We start from the raw sequence: 27,805 nt of genomic DNA on the forward strand, positions 1-27,805 counted from the left end.
ACACCCAATAGCATATGGATCAACAACAAATGTGTATAATCACCCAGCCTCAGGTAGGCCTAGTATGGCCTATGTTTATAGGCCATACTATGAGTTTATATGTCCTCAAGTAGCCTAACAAGCTGTAGGTTAAGCATCATATTTACAAAAATACTTCAGAACTTTGTAGTATTAGATTGCATGTGGGGAACATTATTCGATTACAACCACAGGCCTAGGCCGATGGGCAATACTCAATTTGTTATCTACGTTATATCTAGTAGGCCTATTAACATAATTGTCAACATCTTATATGAATCTTTCAATTAATAAGTAACGTATTATGTATTTTTGGTTTATCTTATTTTTATATAAGGTCATGCATTCTTGTGCCAGCGACACCGATGTAGCGCTTTTATCGTCGTCTCTCCCCTCCCCCTGTCCGTGCGTGTGCAAGTCTGGCAGCGTAACATCTGTGCGTACGCGGTCGTGATTGTTGTGAAGATGGCGGGGGGAGAGACAGAGAAGGAATATGACACAAGGAAAGCTATCGAAGGGCTCCGAGAACGGTTCCAGGAATTGACTACAACGCTAAAAGAAAGCTCGGAATCACTGTCTGAGGCCTCGTTGCGTTTCTGCCAGGAATTCTGCCAGGTCAGCATTTTTTTTCTCCTTCCAACTACCCATCCTTGTGGTTTGCAGTCTTCCATCCAGCTTCCAGCCTGATGATGCGCGTGTACGTTAGGTACAACAATGTAGCTAGCTCGCGCTAGCCACATCAGAACATCAAAAAAACACAATTACTCCCTGTTTTAACTTCCAATGATAGTAGTTAGTGGACTATATACATCATACGTGTTTTCCTTATATTTAGTTCATTCTATTACTTTCGAATTATACACGAGCATCACTAATTTTCCCAAGCTAGTTCGCGAGTTGCTAGTTGAATGCTGGCTGGCTAGCTAGCTAGTTAAGGCTCCTTAATGCTGGGAAGAGCTAGTTAGCTTTTTGTGCGGACTTGTATTCACATTCTCTAGCTGTTAGTGTTTTATGTTTTGCACGAGACAAAACATCATTCATCCATGTTAACGTGCATATTTTACTTAAAATTATGGCAACAGAACGTTTTTCCTTCCGTCCATTGTGTTAGTGGATCAATATTGAGTGTGCCTGCAAAAGTATTCTATAGGGCCTGGTCAACCTAATGGTATTCATTTTCATGCACATCATAGGTTAACTACGTATGCATAGTTTTAATTGTTAGAAAAACAATATTAACTCATCAGCCTGTTTTTTTGGGGTAGGTTTATTCGGTTTTGTTCTTCATATATATATAGTCTTTGTTTTTTTTGTGTAATGTGGCAAACCTGGTGGGCCTTGTTTGAAGCCCCATCTGTGCGAAGTGATACATTCATTGGTCACATTAGGGATTATGATTGAGATTGTGGGTTTCATATCAGGCTCCATTTGGAGATCAAAATACAGTGTTTTATCTGACACTGACTGAGTAATAAGAATACACACAAGATTGGCTAGATGGTTACAAGGCTAACTTACTAAGACGCAGGGTTTTCTCTAAAACCTCTAAATGCCTGGTCACCTCAAGATTTTTGTGTGTTTATTATCATGTGCTGAGAATTACATTTGTATTTATTTTCATATGTTGGAGATGCAATGAAATACCATGATATGTTATGCTACGTTTAGCAATAGCCTGAGATGTAGTCTATTTAGGACTGGCCTTTTTAGAAGACCTTTACTCATTGAGCAGAGATTAGGCTTCCCCTCGACTGGGGGAAGGGATGACAGGCAGGGGGAAGGGATGACAGGCAGGGAAAAGATCGCCAGTGCTTGTAGCATTCAAGCTAGTCTCACTCTCAACTTTTGAATGTTGTCCTGCATGGGTAGGCTACGAACTACTCCGTGTGGTTTAGCCTATTGTAGGCTACTGCATGAATTCCATTTGGCCCACACTATAGGCTCCATTCAGCAGCCGGGCTTATAGAAGTCCAAGCAGCCTCCTGTATAATGCTTGTGTAGCTACAGTGCCTTCAGAAAGTATTCAGACCCCTTGGCTTTGCACATGTTATTATGTTACAGCCTGAATTTAAAATGGATTAGATGTTTTGGTCACTGGACCACAATGCCCGACAATGTTTAAGTGGAATTGTTTTTTTATATATATTTTTTACAAATGAATGAAAAGCTTTAAAAAAACAAAAAAAACAACCCCCTTTGTTATGGCAAGCACACATACAATTATCTGTAAGGTCCCTCGGTCCAGCAGATTCAAACACAAATACCAAGGAGGTTTTCCAATGCCAAGTAAAGAAGGGCACCTATTGGTAGATGGGTTAAAAAAAACAAGAGACATTGAATATCCTTTTGAGCATGGTGTTATTCATTACACTTTGGATGGTTTATCAATACCAGTGGTGGAAAAAATACCCAATTGTCATACTTGAGTAAAGATACCTTAATAGAAATTTACTCTAAAATACACTTAAGTATCAAAAGTTAAAAAAAATAATTTCAAAGTCCTTATATTAAGCAAACCAGACTGCACCATTTTCTTGTTTTGTTTAATTTACGGATAACCAGGGGCACGCTCCAACACTCAGACATAATTTACAAACTAAGCATGTGTTTAGTGAGTCCACCAGATCAGAGGCAGTAGAGATGACTGGGATGTTCTCTTGATAAGTGTGTGAATGAGACAATTTTTCTGTCCAGCTAAGCATTCAAAATGTAACGAGTACTTTTGGGTGGTAGAGGAAATGTATGGAGTAAAAAGTACCTTTTTTTTTTTTTAGGAATGTAGTGAAGTAAAAGTTGTCAAATATAAATAGTAAAGTGCAGATACCCCAAAAACTACTTAAGTTGTACTTTAAAGTATTTTTACTGAAGTACTTTACACCACTGATCAATACACCCAGTCACTACAAAGATACAGGCGTCCTAAGTAACTCTGTTGCTGAAGAGGAACGAAACCACTCAAGTAATACTGCAAAAAAAATCCAATACAACACATTACTGAGTACCACTCTCCATATTTTCAAGCATAGTGGTAGCTATGTTATGAGTATGCTTGTAATTGTTAAAGACTGGGGAGTTATTTAGGATAAAAAAGAAACTGAATGGAGCTAAGCACAGACAAAATCCTAGAGGAAAACCTGGTTCAGTCTGCTTTCCACTCGACACTGGGAGATGAATTCACCTTTCAGCAGGACAATAGTTTAAAACACAAGGCCAAATCTAAATGAGTTCTTACCAAGAATACAGAGAATGTACCTGAGTGGCCAAGTTACAGTTTTGACTTAAATCTACGTGAAAATCTATGGCAAGACCTGGTTGCCAAGGAATGATCAACAACAAATTTGACAGAGCTTGCGGAATTTTGAAAATAATAATGGCCAAATGTTGCACAATCAAGGTGTGGAAACTCTTAGGCTTACCCAGAAAGACTCTCAGCTGCAATCAGTGCCTAAAGAGCTTCTACAAAGTATTGACTCAGGGGTAGGGCTGGGTGATATGGGCAAAATATCAAATCATGTTATTTTATGTTTTTCAATAATAAAAGTTACACATTTGCTTCATGGGTAGTGCGTGACCATAGGGTGGCAACATCCATTGAAATCCTTTAGAATGTCTTTCTCCATTCTGATTTGTTTTATATGGTTCAATTCAACTTCAGCCAAATCAATTTCTGCATTTCCTGCACTAATTTGAGATCATTTTCACACTGCCATGTAGGGTTGCACGATATGGGCCAACAACCTAGGCCTTATTTTTAACCAAATGTTGCAATTGTGATTTGACTTGTGAATTAGAGCAAAACACTTGGGTGAGCTGTTGGAATGATGGAAATATAATGATTATTCTCCTTTTATAGCTAGAATATAATAGTGGGCACTTTGAATAGTGTTTGACATGACAATGAGTGAAAATGCCAGAGAGGAGTTATTGTGAAAGGGTAGGAACCAAAGTGTTGACAAGTGTTTCCAAGGGGACCCTATAATCTTTGACTACATTGAATGTTTTCTCTTAGCTACTTCATGTAGCTTACTTATTCATGCTTCGCGTATTCCTCTTTGATTTAAAAGATACTGTTGCACAAACATGCTGATTTTAAGTCTATACCATCACTGGTATTATCAGGCTGTATAGCTAATTACGTTCTCTTACTCAGTACATTTATTAACTAGCTAACTAGCGATTAGCAGCAAAGAAGATTTAGGCCCAACTTGCTAAGAAAAGACAAACTAGCTGTTTGCAGATGTAAGAAACACAAATGAAGTGTAATTGTAGAACGCTAGTGGATTTTCATTAAGAAGAAACGTGAAAACGGCATCATTGTCATCATTGTTGCATGTGCTACTTTGACCAACAGACTGAACGCAAGTGTCTTGTTTTCGAGGAACAACAAATGCGCTCCTTGAGTGACGGGGCGGGGCTAGATCTGTGTGGAAACCAGTATGGAGAGCAAGAGTGGAGAGAGATGACTCAAGTAGCGATGTAAACTATAAAAATGGACATAACACACGACGTATCCCATTTAACAAACAAAACATTCAAATACCGTTGTAGAAGGTAATGTAAAAACCCAAACTCATCCGTGCATCAATACCAGTATATCGTAAAAAAAAAAAGGTTTATCGCCCAGCCCTACTCAGGGGGTGAATACTTTTATGTAAATGCGATTTTGCAGTATTTCATTCTCAATAAATTTGCAAACATTTCGAAAAACATGTTTTCACTTTGTCATTATGGGGTATATTGTGTGTAGATGGGTGAGATAAATATATTTAATACATTTTGCATTCAGGCTGTGTAACACAAAATGTGGAATAAGTAGAAAATAACATTCTGAAGGCACTGTATGTTGGTTCATCTTTTTTTATTTTTATTAGGCCGCATATGAGGTGAATGTTCGCAGTCCGACAAAGTGTTCTTTACTAGTGATGCACCGACATGACATTCTTGGCCGATAACAACATCCAATATTTTCCTTGCCAAAAAAACTATACTCATAACTGATATTTAACATTTTAGTGGCCTTTTTAAGTATTCTAGTACAGTTAAATGGTTAACACACACACATGGACGCAGCGGTCTAAGGCACTGCATCTCAGTGCAAGAGGCGTCACTACAGTCCTTGGTTCGAATCCAGGCTGTATCACATCCGGCCGTGATTGGGACTCCCATAGGGCGGCACACCATTGGCCCGGCGTCGTCCGAATTCTTATTTACATTGTAAATAAGAATTTGTTCTTAACTGACTTGCCAAATTAAAGGTTACACACACCACACTGACCAAAAGGTTGTTTTGTCATTTAAATATGTCCCCATTACCAATAAAACATAATCAAAACCTATTTCTTTCACTTTCTTGCTGTGCTGTTTCGTTCTTCAGTCGTTTCATTCTCAACCAGGATTTCTCATACTATGGAATGCCGTTTGCGTCATTATTTGACGTGTGAAATAACACTATTTGACCAATCAGGACCTGAATATGACTGCATGTCACACAATTTAACGTTCATAATTTTTCGTAGTTATTACACATTGATTACACTATCACTCGTAATTCATATGTCACAACGATTCATCGATGTATGCTATGATGCTGGTAAAGTTGTCTCACTGATCATTAAAAAAAAAAAAAAGAAGCTAGCTCGTGGATGCAAACAATGTTCTTCCCCATAAACAGCAAAAATGACAATCTGTTTCAGTAGCTATAGTTAGCTAACTATATAGCTAGGTGTCATCTAAAATAACCCTAATTCATAAGACAGTTCTTATTTGATTAATGGTGGTCGGACCCATCTATGTGAAGCTAGCCACAAGAAGGATTAGCCACAATAGTGGACTTTGCAGTTAGCCTTCAAAATAAAGGTATGACAGTGATACAAATGAATACAAATAGTAGAATTATGCCATACTTGAATAGATGATGCTAAACGTGGTTGTAATGTTATATAAAATCAACAAGACAAATCTGAAATCACACTGGATGTATTATACTTTAGAATTGCATTGGGGGCTTACTTATTTCACTGTACAGCCTTAACTATGGATTATGGATCAATGACATGGGGTATCAGTCTACTCCATGACACCCAGAGAACATTAGCGTCGTAGCTCTTACTAAATTGAGTCACATTTATTGTCAACGTATGTGTATTGAACACTATTCCCCAGGAAAAACAATACTGCGTGGATGTTTTGGAGTCTGATAACTCTGAGGAGGACGTTGGGAAAAAATATATTGGGTATTGAGTAGACTGATACCCCATTTCATTGATCCCCAATCCTTAGGTAAAGCTGTACAGTGCAATATGAATGTCAATACATACAATAGGCTGACTGGGGAGGTGATTTCACACAGTCACAGTCCTGCGATAAGAGCTACAACGCTAATATTTGTGTAAACTCTTAACAGTTGTGTTCTGTGGGTTTCACCGTGTAGACTGATACCCCATTTCATTGCTTCACATGCCAACCTTGTTTAACATTATCTAGTCTAAATATGGCATGATTCCACCAATTGTAACCTTCTGCATCTATTTTGAAGGCAAACCGCAAATTCCACTATTGTGCCAAATCCTTATTGTGGCTAGCTTCACAACACATAATCCATTCCGGTCGAGACTCACTAGCCAGATGAAGCTAGCTGGCTGTTTATAACGTTAGCTTTGGGCAATGGGCTTAAGTAACTGGCCAGCTGTTCATTTTCACGAACTGAAGTTCAATTTCAATAGGCGAACAAGTGGCTACCTAGGTAATACTTACTCAAAAGAAGTCCTAAATCATTGCTAAGAATACTGGTCATTGCTTTCAGGCCGGTTGTATTGGCGCGAGCTAGGTACCAAGCTAAAGCTAGCTTAGAAGTTGCGGTCGAACAAATAATGCTTTACTACCAACGCAGTATTTTAAACACATCGTTCGTTGCCGGTGTTTGCTCGTTTGCAGACTTTTTTTGTACAGCTTTGACAGTGCTACTGGTAGTAGTAGTAGTGGCGCTTGGCTTGCACGTGCAAATTCCAAACACGGAACATTCTATAATAGAACTGTTATTTGACGTGTCAAATAGTGTTATTTGACGACACGCGAAGACCCAAACGGCATTCCATGGTATGTCGTGAAGCTTATAGCAGTGCTATTACTGTGCAACTCCGGTAGGGCAACATCTGAAAAATAGCGCACTTGGTAGTGTATACCGGTGCTCAACCAGTCGGCGAAAGCCCACATCACCCACGACAGAACAGTTGATTGTCAAGGGCAATGAAATCCGTTATCTTAGCGTTAATGGATTTCACCTTTGTTTCTCTGAAATGTTCTTACTCTTTCAATTGACTGCCTGACTTGTTAACTGCTCAATCCACACAGCAGACATTGTGGGCTAGGTTAGGAATGCTGTGTTGCACATGGTGCGCAGAATTTTACATGGTGTCATTGTGTCATGTACCTACGTTATATAGGTATGCACGTCAGCTTTAACATCGGTTTTGCACATCGGCATTAAACTAGACATCGGGCCGATACAATGTTGGCTTTTTTGGCTAATAATGGCCGATTTTCCTATATGTTCACCGATATATTGTGCATCCCTATTCTTTACATTAGTGATTGACATAAATATTCCTACAGGAGACTGCACTAGGATTTATACAGTGCATTTGGAAAGTATTCAGACCTCTTGACGTTTTGTTACGGTACAGCCTTTATCGAAAATTGATTAACCTGTCTTGAACACTGTTCAACAGCCAGTGAAAAATCAGAGTGCCAAATTCAACCACAAAATGTCATAATTCAAAGTTCTCAAACAAAGGACTATTTTACACCATTTTAAAGGTACACGTCTCCTTAATGTAACCACATTGTCCGATTTCAAAAAGGCTTTATGGCAAAAGCATAAAGTTGGAACTAACACAATCTAACACAAGAAAAAGCACGCAGCCATTTTCCTAGCAAGGACAGGCGTCACAAAAACCAGAAAACCAGCTAAAATTATGCACTAACCTTTGACAATCTTCATCAGATGACACTCCTAGGACATCATGTTACACAATACATGCATTGTTTATTCGACAAAGTTCATATTTATATCCACAAACCCATTTTTACATTGGCGCGTGATGTTCAGAAAATATTTTGCCTCTAATACTGCCGGTGAATCAGCACCAAAATTTACAAAAATACTCATCATAAACGTTGATAAAATATTAAACTGTTATTCAAAGAATTATAGATGAATATCTCCTTTATGCAAATGCTGTGACAGATTTCAAAAAAGCTTCACGAGGAAAGCACACTTTGCAATAATCTGAGTACTGTGCTCAGAAAAATACACTAGGCAATACAGATACCCTCCATTTTGGAGTCATCTAAAATCATAATAGCATTAGAAATATTCACTTACCTTTGATAATCTTCATCAGAAGGCACTTCCAGGGATCCCAGGTCCACAATAAATGTTGCTTTGTTCGATAAAGTCCATAATTTATGTCCAAATAGCTCCTTGTTGTTAGCACGTTCAGTAAGCTACTCCAAGTGTAGGAAGCGCGAGGAAAAGTAAAAAAGTTCTATTTACCTTCGTTCAAACATGTCAAACGTTGTATAGCATCAATCTTTAGGGCCTTTATCACTTAGAACTTCAATAATATTCCAACCGGACGATTCCATTGTCTTGAAAAACGTTTTGGAACACAGCTACCTCTCACGTGAATGCGCGCCAATGAACTGATGTCCTTCCCTGGGTCACCAACTTCCCCACCTTCTTGTTCGCTCTCTGTTCATCATAGACGCCTCAAACAACTTTCTAAAGACTGTTGACATCTAGTGGAAGCCTTAGGAAGTGCAAAATGAACCCTAAGTCACTGTGTGTTCGATAGGCAATGACTTGAAAGGACTACAAGCACCAGAATTCTCACTTCCGGGTTAGATTTTTCTCAGGTTTTTGCCTGCCATATGAGTTCTGTTATACTCACAGACATCATTCAAACAGTTTTAGAAACTTCAGTGTTTTCTATCCAAATCTACTAATAATATGCATATTCTAGTTCCTGGGCCCTGGTAGTAGGCCGTTTAATTTGGGTACGTTTTTCATCCGGCCGTGAAAATACTGCCCCCTACCCTAGAGGTTAAATAGTTTTTTCCTAATCAATCTACACACAATACCCCATAATGTCAAACACAGGTTTTTATGAATCTTTGCAAATTTTATATAACCCCCCTGAAATACCACAGTTACATAAGTATTCAGACCCTTTACGCAGTACTTTGTTGAAGCACCTTTGGCAGCAATTACAGCCTCAAGTCTTCTTGGGTATGATGCTACAAGCTTGGCACACCAGTATTTGGGGAGATTCTCCTATTCTTCTCTGCAGATCCTCTCAAGCTCTGTCAGGTTGGATGGGGAGCGTTGCTGCACAGCTATTTTCAGGTTTCTCCAGAGATGTTTGATCGGGTTCATGTCCGGGTTCTGGCTGGGCCACTCAAGACTTGTCCCAAAGCAACGCCTGTGTTGTCTTGGCTGTGTGCTTATGGTCATTGTCCTGTTGGAAGGTGAACCTTTGCCCCAGTCTGAGGTCCTGAGTGCTCTGGAGCAGGTTTTCATCATGGATCTCACTGTATTTTCCTCTTCATCTTTCCCTCGAGCCTGAGTAAGTAGTCTCCCAGTCCTGCCGCTGAAAACCATGCTTCACCATAGGGATGGTACCAGATTTCCTCCAGATGTGATGCTTGGCATTCAGGCCAAAGGTTTCATCAGACCAGAGAATCTTGTTTCTCATGGTCTGAGAGTCCTTTAGGTGCCCTTTGGCAAACTCAAAGTGGGCTGTTGTGCATTTTTCTGAGTGCCTTCTGTCTTGGCACTCTACCATAAATACCTGATTGGTGCTGGTTGTCCTTTTGGAAGGTTCTCCCATCTCCATAGAGGAACTCTGGAGCGCTGTCAGTGACAATCCTGTGTCGGAGCTCTACGTACAATTTCTTCGACCTCATGGCTTGGTTTTTGCTCTAACATGCACTGTCAACTGTGGGACTTTTTTTTTTATATATAGACAGGTGTGCCTTTCCAAATCATGTCCAATCAGTTGAATGTATCAATTGAATAATCAAGTTCAAGTCCAATCAAGTTGTAGAAACATCTCAAAGATGAATAAGGGAAACAAGATTCACCTGAGCATCAATATTGAGTCTCATAGCAAATTGTCTGAATTCTTACAGTACCAGTCAAGTTTGGACACCTATTTATTCCAGGGTTTTTCTTTATTTGTACTATTTCTACATTCTAGAATAATAGTGAAGACATCAAAATTACGAAATAACACACATGGAATCATGTAGAAACCAAAAAAGTGCTAAACAAAGATTTTTTCGAAGGATCCACCCTTTGCCTTGATGACAGCTTTGCACACTCTTGGCATTTTCTCAACCAGCTTCATGAGGTAGTCCCCTGGAATGCATTAACATGTGTGCCTTGATGAAGGTTAATTTATATTTACATTTTAGTCATTTAGCAGACGCTTTTATCCAGAGCATGTAATGCATGCATTTCATAAAAAAAGTTTTTTTTTTTTTTTTCCCCCCGTACTGGTCCCCCGTGGGAATCGAACCCACAACCCTGGCGTTGCAAACGCCATGCTCTACCAACTGAGCCACACGGGACCACATTTGTGGAATTTCTTTCCTTGTTAATCTGTTTGAGCCAATAAATTGTTGTGACAAGGTAGGGGGGGTATATAGAAGATGGTCCTATTTGGTAAAATATCAAGTCCATATTATGGCAATAAAACAGCTCAAATAAGCGAAGAGAAATTAGTCCATCATTACTTTAAGACAGGAAGGTCAGTCAATCCCGAAAATGTCAAGAACTTTGAATGTTTCTTCAAGTTCAGTCACAAAATCATCAAGCGCTGTGAGAGCCAGTTACATTATGAGGACCACCACAGGAAAGGAAGACCCAGAGTTACCTCTGCTGCAGAGGATAAGTTCATTAGTTACTAGCCTGAGTAATTGCAGCCCAAATAAATGCTTCACAGAGTTCAAGTAACAGAAACAACTGTAAAGAGGAGACTGTGTGAATCAGGCCTTCATTGTCAAATTGCTGCAAAGAAACCACTACTAAAGGACACCAATAAGAAAAAAAGACTTGCTTGGGCCAAGAAACACGAGCAATGGACATTAGACCGGTGGAAATCTGTCCTTTTGGTCTGAGTCCAAATGTGTGATTTTTGGTTCCAACCGTCGTCTTTGTGAGACGCAGACTAGGTGTACGGATTATCTCTGCATGTGTGGTTGCCACCATGAAGCATGGAGGAAGTGTAATGGTGTGGGTGTGCTTTGCTGGTAACCCTGTCTGATTTATTTAGAATTCAAGGCACACTTAACCAGCATGGCTACCACAGCATTCTGCAGCGATACTCCATCACATCTGGTTTGGGCTTAGTGGGACTATAATTTGTTTTTTAACAGGACAATGACCCAACACACCTCCACGCTGTGTAAGAGCTATTTGACAAAGAAGGAGAGCGATGGAGTGCTGTATCAGATGACCTGGCTTCCAGTCACCCAACTCAACCCAATTTGAGATGGTTTGGGATGAGTTGGACTGCAAAGTGAAGGAAAAGCAGCCTACAAGTTCTCAGTTTTCATCTAGAACTTAAAGGGTGGTTACATTGAAGAATCTAAAATATATTTTGATATGTTTAACACTTTTTTTTGTTTACTACATGATTCTATATGAGTTATTTCATTGTTTTGGTGTCTTCACTATTATTCTACAATGTAGAAAATAGTGAAAATAAAGAAAAGCCCTTGAATGAGTAGGTATGTCCAAACATTTGACTGGTACTGTATGTAAACAAGGTTTTTCAGATTTTTATTTTTCCAAATGGTCTAAACCTGTTTTCGCTTTTTCATTTTGGGGTATTGTGTGTAGTTTGAGGATTTTTATTTTTTTTAAATCCAGTTTAGAAGAAAGCTGTAATGTAACAAAATGTGGAAAAGGTCAAGGTCTGAATACTTTCCCAATTGCGGTTGAATGGAGCATCCCAGGACTGAGTCTCAATGGACTTCTGTATCAGGGCTAGGTTTTGGCTTGACACATTTCAAGACATAAAGGAAAATGAACTAGCCAACATTTTCCAAGGGGAGTTGCTTGACAGGCCATTGCCTAATATATCTGGCTGTGATGCCTTTTTGGTTGGTTATATAGTCTGAAACGATGCACTGCAAAACATATTTTTTAAAGTTTCTTCTCAACCACTACAAGCCAGAATGTTGCATAAAATGTATTTACTCTACTAGTTGTCGGTTCAGTTGGTCCTTTTATTAATTTACATTTTAGAAAAAATAACCACAGAAGTATTAATAAAGCTGCAATATATAACTTTTTGGGTGACCTGACCAAATTCACATAGAAATGTGTGTTTTCTATGTCTGTCATTTGCATTGAAAGCAAGTAGATCTTTTCTATGGCGCTATTTCTATGCTTCCTGTTCTGAAGTGTTACATTTTTGAGTCTTCAAACAGCTGAAAATACAATATTTTTGGTTATATAAAATATGTCTCACAGTGGTTTAGATGGTAGACTGATTTTCTATGCTGTACTTGCTTGTTTCTGTCGCACAAACAGAAATTAGGCAAACTTACAATTTTAGCAACCAGAAAATGACAGAGATTTCTGTATAGTGCCACTTTAAACCAACTTCAAAACAAGGGTCTCTGTGGCTCTCATGATTTGTTTGTTCATCGCCTGAGGCAAGCGCACAAGATGTAAGTACATATACGCGATGCACGCATGCTAACCGAAGTCTTGCAGGTCTTTACATGGTTTTGAGCATGTGCCAAATAATAGAAATCTCAATGCCGGTAACAGTTTGAAAAGGCGGTTTAATACTTTCCTGTGGATATTTATTCTAAAATTGAGAGTGAAAAGGATACTCTACCAGTTACCTGTGCGGGTTCAGTTCAAATGTAATTTTATTAAACATTCTTGCTTGTAGATGTTGTGAGGTAACTTTTCAATTTTGTGCAGTACATGGTTTGTGATACCTTTGGTAACAGCCACTGTTTTTTTTATTTGAGTAAAAGTCATACCGCATAAAAAATAACATCGCAACAGCTGTTATTGAAATTGTTTCGATACAAAGAGTGTGATACCAATCAGGGCCCTGAGGGCAGGAGTTTCCCATCCCTGAGCTAGAGTATGGACCATTATTTCTAGGGCTGGGATGATGCCAGTATCACAGTATGTTTTCCATGGCAAAAATGTAAACACTAAGCAGGCCAAATTCTTTCGTCCTTTTTAAAAACCTGCTATATGTAAAATATTGTGTGCTATAGCTTGGAAAATACATTTAAATGTGACTCTAGATGAGGGCTGTTTTCATAAATAGTATTGTGGCAACGAAACAACTTAACAAGTATGGTGATACTGGTGTCGTTCTGGCCCTGATTATTTCCTAATTGTTTTGGTAGTTGTGGTTTTCTCAATTTGCTATTTTAATGGAGTGTAGCCTAATTTACTTGGAAGGACTAATACTTAATGAAATTAGTCCATTTGTCATTTTCTATGATAATTGTCAAGTCGTTGGAAAGTAGAAAAAATACAAATAAATTGAATAGCAAGCACTAACCAGCTTGCCACATTTTATTCCAGACTCTGAGAGCATGCCATGATGTTGTCATTTGTTTACAGATCCTTGTGGAACATGCAGGCCGATGGAAGACTGAGGAGGAGCCACTGCCTTTACTGGAGGCGTACACAGTGGCCATACTCAGTTATGTGAAGGCCACGTCCTGTCTCTCCTCCGAATGTGAAAATGTGCCACTCGTTCTTGAAAACCTAGCAATGTGAGTACTCGAGATAATGTCTAACTGATTCATATGCATGGATGCTTCATGGAACCAGCTATGCAGTATTTCAGATGGTGCTAGGCCTATGTTGTTGAATGACTGTTCGCATTCCACTTCTGCTAGTGCTACTGACGAATACAACTGTATCCTGCCTAGGGTTGTTATGGTGACCGTATTACCGTCACACCGGCGGTCATGAGTCATGATGCAGTCAAATTCCAGGTGACCGTTTAGTCACGGTAGTTAGGCTTTTCCAAACTGATGCTGCTGATGGTCGTTAGTAGCGTACCAAACTTGCTAACTGCCTGGTACTCCGCACTCTTGTCCCTCTAATAACTCTGACATCAATGCAAATGTAATCTAAAATCTAATCAAACACTTCTTGAGCTCATGTTGTGCAACATTTCTATAGGCTACACAATTGCGTGAGAAGTTGATGGCCTCTATTAAAAAGAGGATCCCATTACCTTTCTATAGGCTAGGCCTACTATATTTATTTCTCAACTTTCCTAATATTAAGCACATTGCTTCTCTTTAAAACAGGAATATAGCCAACCTCGCTGGTATGAAAATGAACCACAGGAAAAGCGCCCTCCATTTGCTATTTAAGTGCATAAATGCCATGTTTTTTTTAACGCTGCCCCTGTTTCGAGACAGGTGCATGATAATGGTCCATTCTAAATCAAAACAAATTTCACCCATATATTATTTTGTATATGTAAAGACAAGATTGAATCAATAATAGTGTGATGGGTGACAATATTAGCCTACCACTTGTGAATTATGTATTACCACTTGTGAATGATGCCCAGCTTAATGCAAGAAACAGCGCATGCTTTTTAAAAAACTTTTGTAGCCTAGCCCATGGGCCTATATATTTTGATAAGATTTGTATCACAACTACAGTGGCCAAATAACTTAAATTGAAGCGCATTTATCCACTTTACAATGGTTGTAGAGCCTAACTGGCATAGATACACAGCACATGAGTCAAGTTTGGGGAAGATATTTTTATGGTGAAAATTGCACCTTTATGGGCCTCCCATGTGGCGCAGCTGTCTATAGGTGTCACTACAGACCCGGGTTCGATCCCAGCTGTGTTGCATCCCAATGTGTCTGTTTTCACTTGTAGCCTGTGAGAAAGACCCATTCACGTGATGGAGAGCCATGTGAGTGAGAGGTGCCGAGTGCTTCGGGCATGCAGCCAGGAGAAGGGAATTGTAATTACTATGTTCAGCCCAAGGGCACAACGGCCACTGGCCGCAAAAGGCATGGATTTTTTTAAAGGGACATTACGGCCACACAAAGGGGATGCAGCCAGGAAATTCAAGTGCTTGTCAAATTGTGAATGAGAGACTGACGTGTGTACAGCTTGCGCAAAAAACAAAGCTGAGCTCATGCCTTTCATGCAACTTTTTTCAAATCATCATTAGTCGCATCATTAGTCGCATCATGCAGCCTTATAGCATGTATAAAAAATCTAAACATATAGCCCAACATTTATATCACAACTAGTTACATAACTAAATTAAGCAAATAGGAGTACCTGTTTCTTTATTAACCACTCAACACAGAATAGTCTTGTGCGCACTCACTCAAATCATTTGGAGAAAATGTCCTATTTTATTCAGCTATGTTCAATTGTATGCTTCATACTATAAAATAATGCCATGGAATTCTAAGCAAATCTTGTCTGCTAAATGAACTAGTGTAGCCCATATGGCATAGCCAAATCAGGGCCTAACATACGGACAACTCAGAGTATGCTATTCTGTTCTAATGAAATAGAATACATTTTCTTCAGACCTGTCTAAAATAATGGATTTATTGTGATGGTGTAGGCTATATTACATGGATTTACTAGAATTTTTAAAATGTAGATGTTCCAAAGGTCCGCATCAATGGCTTGTAGGCTATGCATGGAAGCCAGGAGATGCTAAATGTGTTTGTTAATTAACGGTCAATTACCGTGAGACCGACAGTTATTTGCTTGACAATCACCGGCTGACAAAATATCATGACTGCCACAGCCCTAATACTCTGACGCGATGCGAACGTCGCAAAATAAATTTAGAAATCTATATTATTCAATTATTGCATTCACACTGCTCACGCGAGCCAACGAGCGTCTGCTTTGCCAAGGGCTAAAATAGAAGTCAGTTCTATTTGTGACGCAGATTGCGCTGCAAGTCCAGCCTCTCCCATCTCCTAATTGGTTTATAGAAGCAGGTACCCACGTGCCATCTCCTCATTAGTTATACCCACGTGGGTGACTGAAAGACAAACGAGGTTGGTGGCGGTATTTCACCGAATTTATGAAATTTGCCAATCGCAATATAAAGTCCAGAGAAGGAAAAACCCTGAAAGGAGGAGAGATGACTAGAAATGATTCGGTTGACCGTTTTATGTGTGGATTAATTGTCGGAGTAGAGGACCTTGTGCATTTCAGGTAAAATAACAACTCGACGTATATATCCCAGGACAAATTAGCTAGCAACAGCAAGCTAGCTAAATAGGACAAATTAGCTAGCAAGTGCAAGCTAGCTAGCTAAATTGCCATAAATGTTTAATGGTTTTCGACCTGTCCCCAAATTAATGTAATTGGTTCAGAGTTTGTTTTGATATTTTAACCTGCGTGTCGTGATCGTGTTTGGTGTGGGGGGGACAAAATACATTTATGCACGATCGCGTGCAACCGGTTTGGGTTCCGTGTAATCCTGCCTCACTCCATTTCACAAGCTAAATAAATTAGGCTTCCCTTATAAGAGCTGCGGCAGAAGTGTGTAGTGCTTCTTTCATTTTAGTCATCTGCACACAACTTTAGCAGCATTAGCATGAACCTAAACAAACTCATTGAATGACCCTGTTTTACTTGCAGGAGCTGTCTGGAGCTCCTTCTCTCACTGCCTGAGCATGTCCCTGGTGCCTTATGGGGGGAGTTTCAGTCCTCTGTCAAGGTTAGTCTCAATGCTGCTCTTTTCTTTTTTTTTTATCAACTTTGCATAGAACAGAAATGTATGGAGTGAACTTTTTTATTTATAAATTATTTTGTACTGCCAATTCTCTCTAGAAAAAGAGTGACATGGTGTCGCTTTGAAGCTGAATTGGAATATGCATGCACATATCACAAACCCTATTTGACATAATTGGAGAATCTTGTGTTTTGAAAAGTTGTTTGGTTTGTATATCTGAAAAGTTTTATGAAGTTATTTCCTTTCCTTTATAGTTGGCACACAGCCTTTTGCAAGAAAATGGGAACACACAGCTAAACATGCTATCAGCTATGGCACAGGCGCCTGGTGTGTGGAACAACACCACTCTGTGCAGCATTCTGTCTAATGAGATACCTGAAATTGACAGAGGTTAGTTTTAGCCTACCTGTTTTTTTGTTTTTTTCACCTAATAGCAAAAACTTTCTACATGTGAGTTGACTGATTTAAATATTGTGGTGACTGCTCAGAAGTGCTATCTGTAATAGTGTTCTCTTTCTCTACTCCCCAGTTAATGAGTTCCTGCAGATGGAAGGTCCTACACTCCTTAATATGCGAATAAAGCACCTTATCAAACAGAATCGAGCAGAGAAAGCGGCTGTCTTAGCGAAGATGTGCTCGGAGTATCCAGAGTACGAAGGAAAAGGGAACTTCAAGCAGACATACTTTGTTTGCCTGTGTGTGACAAAAACACAAGAACAACTCATGCAAGAGGTGAGTGAATAGCATTTACATCAAGTCGTTTACCAGGCAAGTGCATTCAAATAAGGGGGCTGACCAAAGGCTTGTCTTTTAAGGAGTAGTATATCTATAATTCTTTCAATAACAGTTGTACATTTTATCAACGTTTATGATGAGTATTTTTGTAAATTGATGTGCTCATTCACCGAAAGTTTTGGTGGGAATACATTTTCTGAACATCACGCGCCAGTGTAAAATGGGGTTTATGGATATAAATATGAACTTTATCCAACAAAACATACATGCATTTTGTAACATTGAGTCCTGGGAGTGTCATCTGATGAAGATCATCAAAGGTTAGTAATTCATTTTAGCTGTATTTCCGTTTTTTGTGACGCCTCTCCTTGCTTGGAAAATGGCTGTGTGGTTTTTCTTGTTTAGGTGCTGTCCTAACATAATCTAATGTTTTGCTTTCGCCGTAAAGCCTTTTTGAAAATCGGACACTGTGGTTAGATTAAGGAGAATCATATCTTTAAAAGGGTGTATAATACTTGTATGTTTGAGAAATTTTAATTCTGAGATTTTTGTTGTTTTGAATTTGCCGCCGTGCACTTTCACTGGCTGTCGTCATATCGATCCCGCTAGGATTCAAGCCATAAGAAGTTAACGTGTTGGGGATAGGGGGCAGTATTTGCACGGCCGGATAAAAAAAGTACCCGATTTTAATCTGGTTACTACTCCTGCCCAGTAACTAGAATATGCATATAATTGTTTGATTTGGATAGAAAATACCCTAAAGTTTCTAAAACTGTTTGAATGGTGTCTGTGAGTATAACAGAACTCATTTGGCAGGCCAAAACCTGAGAAGATTCCAAACAGGAAGCGCTCTCTCTGACCATTTAATGGCCTTCTTGATCATCTCTAACCGAAACAGGGGATCTCTGGCATGACGTGACATTTTCTAACGCTCCCATAGGCTCTCAGAAGGTGCCAGAAAGCTGAATGGTCTCTTTGCAGGCCCTGGCTGAAAAACATTTGCGCATTTTGTAAGTGGTCGATCTGAGGACAATGAGACTGGAGGCGCGTGCCCGAGCTGACACCATGTTTACTTTCTCTGTCTTTGAACGAAAACAACCACTCCCGGTCCGAATATTATCGCTTTTTTACGAGAAAAATGGCATAAAAATTGATTTTAAACAGCGGTTGACATGCTTCGAATACGGTAATGGAATATTTAGAATTTTTTTGTCACGATACGCGTCGGGTGCGTCACCCTTATTTGCCCTTCGGATAGTGTCTTGAACGCACGAACAAAACGCCGCTATTTGGATATAACTATGGATTATTTGGGACCAAACCAACATTTGTTATTGAAGTAGAAGTCCTGGGAGTGCATTCTGATGAAGAACACCAAAGGTAATCAAACTTTTCTAATAGTAAATCGGAGTTTGGTGAGTACCACACTTTGTGGGTGTCAAAATAGCTAGCCTGTGATGGCTGGGCTATCTACTCAGAATATTGCAAAATGTGCTTTCACCGAAAAGCTATTTTTAAATCGGACATAGCGAGTGCACAAAGGAGTTTTGTATCTATAATTCTTAAAATAATTGTTGTTTTTTTGTGAACGTTTATCGTGAGTAATTTAGTAAATTCACCGGAAGTGTTCGGTGGGAATGCTAGTCACATGCTAGTCACATGCTAATGTAAAAAGCTGTTTTTTGATATAAATATGAACTTGATTGAACAAAACATGCATGTATTGTATAACATAATGTCCTAGGATTGTCATCTGATGAAGATCATCAAAGGTTAGTGCTGCATTTAGCTGTCTTCTGGGTTTTTGTGACATTATATGCTAGCTTGAAAAATGGGTGTCTGATTATTTCTGGCTGGGTACTCTGCTGACATAATCTAATGTTTTGCTTTTGTTGTAAAGCCTTTTTGAAATCGGACAGTGTGGTTAGATTAACGAGAGTCTTGTCTTTAAAATGGTGTAAAATAGTCATATGTTTGAGAAATTGAAGTAATAGCATTTCTAAGGTATTTGAATAACGCGCCACGGGATTCCACTGGCTGTTGAGTAGGTGGGACGCAAGCGTCCCACTGGCCCACAGAGGTTAATGCAACCGCTGTGTCAGATTTTAAAATAGCTTTTCGGCGAAAGCACATTTTTCAATATTCTGAGTACACAGCTCAGCCATCAAAGCAAGCTATACAGTTACCCGCCAAGTTCTAGAGTCAACTAAACAAAGAATTAGTATTATAAATCTTCCCTTACCTTTGCTGATCTTGGTCGGAATGCACTACCAGGACGCCTACTTCCACAAGAAATGTTATTTTTGTTCAAAATACTCCATATTTATGTCCAAATACCTCCGTTTTGTTTGTGCGTTCGGATCACTATCCAAAGGCATAACGCGTGAGCGTAAAACAAGAGACACAAAGTTAAATAGTTCCATTACCGTTCATAGAAACATGTCAAACGATGTTTACAATCAATCCTTAGGGTCTTTTTAACATAAAACGTCGATAATGATCCAACCGGACAATAGCGTATTCATTACAGAAGAAAAAGTATGAGCGGCGCGCCAAATGTGCCTGCGCAGTAAACAACTCACTGCTCCCAGGCAGTCCACTCATTGACTGAGCTCCTATTCTCTGACCAGTAACAGGAGACGCATGAAACAAGTTTCTAAAGGCTGTTGAAAGCCAATGGAAGCCTTAGGAAGTGAAAAATGACCCCACAGACACTGTAGTTTGAACAGGGATTAGATAGAAACTACATCACTTCCTGGTTGGATTTCTTTCTCAGGTTTATGCCTGTCATATAAGTTCTGTTATACTCAGACATCATTCAAACAGTTTTAGAAACTTCAGTGTTTTCTATCCAAATCTACTAATAATATACATATCTTAGTTTCTGGGAGTGAATAGGAGGCAGTTTACTCTGGGCACGTCAGTCATCCAAGCGACTCAATACTGCCACCATCCATAAGTAGTTTAGCACTGATGGAGATTTGCTGAAGAAATTAAACAACTTCTGTTTGATAATGATGAATGAAGATGACCCTAATGTGAAATGATCAACTGTGGATGGCAATGAATTACCATCATTATATGTTTTCTCTGTGCCAGATCACGCAGGTAGACTGTAAGGATGCATTGGAGATGATTTGTAACCTGGAGTCGGATGGGGATGAAAAAGGAGCCCTTTGTTTGTGCTCTGCGTTCCTCAAGCGGCAGCTTCTCCAGGGAGATGTGTATTGTGCCTGGTGAGTATTGCCCTCTTCATTTTCCACTCGCTCTCACAGTTTAGAGCGGATGTTGTATGTTGACAACAAACTCTCTTGTAAAGCCCTTCATGTGTAGCGGACCAATAATTATATACTTTTCTTCTTACAGGGAGCTCACACTATTCTGGAGTAAGCTTTTAATGCGGTCAGAGTCTTCAGCAGATTCATTTCTTGATCAATGCAGAAAGTTGGTCCTGCTATCAAGGAACGTCTGTCATATCCTCTTCCTCATCAAGGTTATCCAGTCCGAGGTGAAATTCTTTGTGTGAAATTGTATATGTTACTGCCTGGATATAGCCTGTAGCGATTTATATTCTCATGACTGACTTTGGCTTTATTCTTTTCTCAGGTTGGAGGAGTGGGACTGCCTGTGTGCATTGAAATGTGCATTCGAGCTCTACAAATGGCATCCAGTGACAACACAGACAGCAGGACCACCATCTGCAAAACTATTTCCTGCCTTTTGCCCACTGATTTCGAGGTGAAACAGGCATGCCAACTAACAGAGTTCCTCAATCAGCCTACTGTGAACTCATATTATGCTGTTGAATCACTCTATAATGAACCTGATGAAAAGCGTGAGGATGAGAATCTTGCAGTACCCAACTCACTACGCTGTGAGTTACTGTTGGCCTTGAAGACACAGTGGCCTTTTGATCCAGAATTTTGGGACTGGAGAACCTTGAAGCGCAATTGTTTGGCATTGATGGGTGAGGAGGCATCCATTGTATCATCTATCGACACTCTCAATGACACCGATAAGGGACTTGAGGATGATGCAGCAGAAACAGGTTCAGAGTTCAAAGACCTTGAGGATTTTATTTTGAACACAACAAATGAATTGAATGAAATTGCAGATGAAAAAGAGAAAAATAGGGAAGCTAAGAAATTAAGGGAGAAAGGGTTTGTTTCGGCAAGATTTAGGAATTGGCGAGCCTATATGCAGTATTGTGTTCTATGTGATAAAGAGTTCCTTGGCCACAGGATAGTCCGTCATGCACAGAAGCATTTTAAAGATGGGGTCTACACCTGTCCAATTTGTGCTGACAGCTTTAACACTAAGGAGATCCTTGAGCCACATGTAGCATCACATGTAAAGCAATCTTGCAAAGAGCGACTTGCTGCAATGAAAGCAACTAGGAAATTGCCCAAGCCAATGCAATCCACCAGCAGTCATTGGAATAATTTGAAAGATAGAGCTGTCGTTAAGCTTGAGGCAGAGACCAATGTCAGTCCAAATGATGCTAATTTTCTGGATGGAAATCACAACAGTGCTGAAACTGTCAAAGTCAATACTCAAAATCCTGTACAAACTAAGGTCAGTCCTCCAAAGCCTGTACAAACTAGATATGAAGCTGAATTTACAGAAGATTGTGTCTGCCCTGTTACATACTGTCAGAAGGTATTCAAGTTTTTTCGGAGTCTTGTAACGCATGTAAAAGCCCACAAAAATGACGAGGAAGCAACACGTTTTTTGGAGATGCAACAACAGAAGGTTGTATGTCAGTATTGTCGTCGGCAGTTTGTTAATGCCAGACATCTCAATGATCATTTGCAAATGCACTGTGGTGCTAAGCCATACTATTGCATACAGCTGAATTGCACAGCAAGCTTTCACTGCAATTCGGAACTTCTCATGCACAAAAGACAACACACTGACTTTAAGGCACAGTGTATGTTCCCTAATTGTGGAAGGATTTTCAATGAGGCCTACCTGTTGTATGATCATGAGGCACAACATTACCTTACATTCACTTGCAAAATAGCTAATTGTGGGACGATTTTCTATTCACAGTCCCAGCTAAATTTGCATCAGCAGAACCATGATACAAATGAAGTGCCCATCACAAGTGAGAACCATCCTGTACCTAAAATGGAACCTTCCACCCAGTGCTCCGCTAGGCAAGAGGAAACCTGCTCTGCCTCTGTCATTCTAGATCAGAAGACTGCACATGATTATGCGAAGGAAGGAGTAGTTAAATCAGGTTCGTCAACGTCAACAGTTCCTGAGAACCCAAACGGCACAGTGAAAATAAAACATTCAGTCGAGAGCATGTTGAATTCTGTTATCAATCCTAGAAAGGAGTTACAGAAGTGTTATGTTCCACTCATCAAAACTAAGCTCGGATTGGAGAATGCAAAACTATCTCCTGATGTCCCATGCCAAGATATGATTGCCAATTGTGAGGATCAATATCACTGTGGAACCAATCCCTTGAAAGGGTATCCAAAAGAGGACCTGGATAACCAACCAACTCAAGCTGTTCAGAAAGTGTTACCACAGGCTTTTCCTCTACCAGAAATTAAGAGTGAACCCCCGTTTTTGCTACATCCATATGAAAGCACTCCTGCAATAACTGGTAGAGATGAAGACGCACATAGTTGTCCACTTGAAGCATGTGACCGCAAATACAGTACCCCCAAAAGTCTCTCTCGACATGTAAAGAAAAACCATCCAGACATTTTTGAAGACTGGAAACTGGCTAAGAAGTACAAGAAAGTTGCCAAAATAACTTCGAGAAAAGTTCCATCTGTGAACAGGACTTCAAAGGACCAAACATCACTTCATCAAGTATCACAATGCAGAAATTCTGGACTACAGCAGTTTGAGTATCCGATGGCATGTTCAAGTTTACCTGCTGTTTGCCCCTCTTGGGAAGCCCCACCAAATCAGACTGGGCTAATGCAGTCAGAGATGGGTGAAGCGTGGACATCTACATTGAACAATTGCTATGCAGATGTCTTCCATCTGAATGAATACCCCAATAAGAGCGTAACTCCTTGGCAATCAGAATCTCATCCAACTGGCTATCCTTTAGAAAGGGGCAGAGAACATACACCAGCAAATATGCATGGTAGTGCCATCCATCCCATTAAATCAGAATCAAGTTTGATGAATCAGATGTCAGAATATGTGTCAAGCTCGCTTATGCTGGATAATGGAGGGCACATGCACAGTGGAGGACAACACTATGGGATAATTAACTCTGGGGTTAATGCAGATGGTGTTGATGTTTCCCTAATGAGAAAAAACTATTCCAATATGTTTTCCCAAGAAAGTAATGGTAACAATTTGTCAGCTGGAGGTTTCCTTGCTTCATATGTCCCAGATGAATCTTCCAATCTTAATTCAAGATCAAGGCCATCAACAGACATTCCAAGCATTGTATTGAGTCATGATGGCCAAGTAGCACCAAGAAACACAGTGGAGATGACCAACATTGAGAACATAACCAATTATGAGAATCAGATGAACAGCTCTGTAGATGATATGCTTCTTAGTTCACATGCTTCTATCCAAACAGTTTTCTCATATGATGAGGACACATGTCATGCAGAATCTGAAGCTATCCCTGCAGACGACAAGAATGCTGTTCATGAAACACAGACGGTAAAACGCTGCAGACTCAGCAAGAGAACGAAATGGCCTGCTATTATAAAGGATGGTAAAGTTATCTGCCGAAGATGCTTTAGAGAATTCTCAAGCACGAAATCTCTCGGAGGTCATCTTTCAAAACGCTCCCAGTGCAAACCATTAGATGAAGTGGATTTAACGGATGATTTGCCTACGTCATTTCTCGACTTTCTCAATGACCCAAATGTTCCTGAAACCAATGGATCAACAAACAACTTGGTAAATGTTGAATTCCCACAGGAAGTTGTTGGTAATCTCGCCACACCAAATACCTCTGATTTGGCACAAAAGGAAACCTCAAAACCACTGGATTCTCATTCATTAAACACCTTTCCTTCAGTTTTGACAGGTGGACAATCCAAAATCTGCCCAAATAAAACAGAAGTTTGGATAGAATTGATACAGTCAAAAAATCATGTTGGTAGTCAGCAGAAGGAGGGAAAGTCGAGTGATAGTCTTGCTGAAAAAAGGTCAAATACAACTTCCATTGCAGCATGTCAAGATGACAAGGTTATAGAAATTCAAAATGCTTTACAAATGTTGGGTTTAGTTGAAGCTGCACATGAGAGAAGTTTGCAGGAAAATTGTTCCTCGAAGTACAATGACTGCCAAAGCAATGCAATCTCAAGCGATAATGTCATGCAAAAAGATGGTGATCAAAGCACGACAACAAAAACGATTATGAAGGAGGACCAGAATCGTGACAATGGCCCCAAGCCATTCAAGTGTGAAATGGGTAATTGTGAATATGGGTTCATGACCAAAGAGGCGTTGTTCAGACACCTTGCTCGAGTTCATGATTACACAATTGAGATGATTGAGGACCTCAAGAAAACCCCAGTCAAATTCTCTCCATATCCTTGTCACATTTGCCCGAAAACATTTACCAGAACCACAGGTCTAAGAATTCACTATGAAAAAGTTCACCACCTGACGCAGGCAGAGATGAACAAGTTAAAGGTTGGAAGTCGCAAAAAAAAGTCAAGCAACTCTACTATCGAAACAGAGGTAGAGAGTAGTAATGGAACTGGATCTTCAGTTGTGTCGACTTTAATCAAACAAGAGCCACTTGATATTGACATTGGCTGTCCAATGCAAAGCACAAATCAAGAGGGACATGCACAGTCCTCTGAGATTACAGCAGGAGATGTAGTACAAGAGGATTCCTTCCATCAGTTAACAGTTGAGAGGGTGCAATCACCACAAGATACTCTGGAGGACCTTGACAAGTCATTTTACCAGTTAGAATCACCATCAAAGACAGGATACACCAAGAATGAGCCATCAATGACAGCCATGCAAATGAACCACACCCCAGTGTTGAAGCAGAAATTCAGTCAAGGTGACACTCTAAAAGAGCCAGAAGCATGTTCGAACACTAAATCTTTTAGCCATGCAACAGAGGCGATATCCAGCCAGGCTGTGAAACCCTCACTTGAAAAAGCAAGTTGTTCAAAAAACACAATATCTAAAGATGAGGTTCATGTCCAAAAGAAAGAAAAGGTTCAAAAAAGGTTGGGGCTTCAACTGTGTGATGCTGACAATTCTTTCAGTCCATATAGGCCGTACCGTTGTGTTCATGAAGGATGCGCTGCAGCTTTTACGATCCAGCAAAATTTGATACTTCACTGTAGGGCTATGCATCAGTCATCCCTTCCCCTGCCTTCAGGAGACCTTGGTACTGACATCCCTGGTCAACAAGCTGCTGAAGTTGAAATCAGATGTCAAGTGAAAGACTGTTCAAGGATATTCCCGGGGATCACAACCTTAGTGCAGCATTACCTCTTGCTTCATAAATTCACTCGAGATAAAGCCACTGTTATGATGTCAAGCATCAAGGTAGGGACATTCCAGTGTGACCGGTCAGAATGTACACTCTCCTTCACCTCTGTGGAGAAATACATTGACCACATAAAAAACTTTCACAAGGAAATTAACATCTCTGAGAGAGGCAGTGTGGATCAGACTTTCAAGTGTAAGTATGATGGCTGTGACCGGGTCTACACTACAAAGTCAAACCTCCTTCGTCATGAGATGAAAAAGCATAATTTAATTTATATTCCCAGAACACAGCAACAGAGAACAACAGGTGTCATTTCCAACAATGGTAAAGAGAACATTGAAAACAAATTCAAAGTGAAGAAGAAAAACACTAAGAAGAAAGATGACAAATCACCTGACCACTGGACTAGCTTCGGAAAACCCTCTCTGAAATCTATGGATGAAGCATCTGCCATGTGCACAAAAAACTTCTCTTTGCAATACCCATGCATGATAAAAGGCTGTGATGCTGTTGAGCGGGCTGAAAGGAATATATTCAGACATTACACCACACATGGCCTCACTGAGAGATATATAGAGGATCAGAGAAGCCAGTTCATTTTCTGCAAAAAGTACCCACGCTCAAGATTCAAAGATGCAAACAAATCCGAGGGTATGTCAACAGACGCCTCCGCTGAGGAGACAGACCCTAATGAGAGTGAACCTGAGATTTCAAAGACCAACTGTCAGAGGCAAGAAGCGTTGGATGGTGTCATTCAAGCAGAGGCTAAACTGTCAACTGATGCTTGTTCTGAATCCCAGTCTTCTACTTCAGAGGTCAAAAAGAGGGGGCGTCCCCTAAAATCGGAGCGGCGAGCATTAGCTTGTCCGGACAGAAGATTGACTCTGAGAAATCGTCCGGCAGATAAAGTTTACGAGTTGACAGATGCTTCAGACCAGGGCTTCACTGCTTCTCAAGAGGAAGAAACAGAGGATGGTGTTGCACTGGACACTTTGTTAAAGTTCCTGGAAACTTCACCATCGACCCACACTCCGAAAAGAAAAATGAGTGGAGGTTCAAGAACGGAGTTGCCATTAAAACAGCAGCGTACCTTTCAGCAGAACACGGCCAACATTATATGCGAAACACCTGATATATTTATTGAAGCCTGTCAAAACCTTGTAGACTTCAGAAATCCTCTCAGTCTTCAATCGGTGAACAATGTGAAGATAGTAATGGACAAAACCTTTTCCAATGGTGCTGAGCTTTTGCTAAAGCAACTTCAATATATGCGACCCATGGTTTTAATAAAAAAGTGGCTTCGTAGTTGATGGATTGCTCACAGCCTGATGTTTTTATTTTTTACTCTTAACTCAGGATTAGAAAAGTAACATGCTGCAAACATATGTTAATATTGTTCAGATCTCAAATGGTAAACTGTTTTCACCATTAAACAATTGAAGGAGAATTTTCTACTTATTATGGTTGATTGTAAGTTTGGGTAATGTGTGTTAGTCATATAAGAACCAGGTAATCTATAGGGAACATAGACTTTAGAACATGTTTGTATTTATGAGGCTTCTAGTACTAAAATTGTTTTTGCTAAATGAAGAATTTTAAGGAAAAACAGTTTTTATATATCCCTATGGGATTATATTTTTTTGTTTAAATGTTTCGACACTAGTATCTGTAATATTTACATGTCTTCCACAGTGTTAAATAAAATGTAACTGTTTGCCTTTGTAAAACTTGTTTGCATGATGTTATTTACATTCAGTATTATAAAGCAACTATGTGAAGAGCCCATTTGATCTCATTACAT

General features: G+C 39.8%; 1 protein-coding gene across 1 annotated transcript; it reads left to right on the forward strand.

Annotated features, from left to right (window-relative positions):
- The first annotated feature begins 366 nt into the window (after nt 1-366).
- LOC115162553 (zinc finger protein 292) lies at nt 367-27,789 on the forward strand. Its single transcript, XM_029713980.1, has 8 exons — nt 367-633; nt 13,685-13,839; nt 16,721-16,799; nt 17,069-17,204; nt 17,344-17,546; nt 20,649-20,785; nt 20,916-21,057; nt 21,156-27,789. Exons 1-8 carry the CDS (start codon nt 484-486, stop codon nt 27,312-27,314), a joined length of 7,161 nt encoding a protein of 2,386 aa, XP_029569840.1. The 5' UTR covers nt 367-483; the 3' UTR covers nt 27,315-27,789.
- Nucleotides 27,790-27,805: the final 16 nt, after the last annotated feature.

Source organism: Salmo trutta, chromosome 25, assembly GCF_901001165.1.
Source record: "Salmo trutta chromosome 25, fSalTru1.1, whole genome shotgun sequence".
NCBI classification, from domain to species: Eukaryota; Metazoa; Chordata; class Actinopteri; order Salmoniformes; family Salmonidae; genus Salmo; species Salmo trutta.

Bases quoted from the DNA above. Each gene is read 5' to 3' on its own strand.
- LOC115162553 (XM_029713980.1), top strand. From the start codon at position 484: ATGGCGGGGGGAGAGACAGAGAAGGAATATGACACAAGGAAAGCTATC. The intron at 17,547-20,648 runs GTGAGTGAATAG...TCTCTGTGCCAG, and splicing joins AAGAACAACTCATGCAAGAG to ATCACGCAGGTAGACTGTAA. The intron at 21,058-21,155 runs GTGAAATTCTTT...TTCTTTTCTCAG, and splicing joins TCAAGGTTATCCAGTCCGAG to GTTGGAGGAGTGGGACTGCC.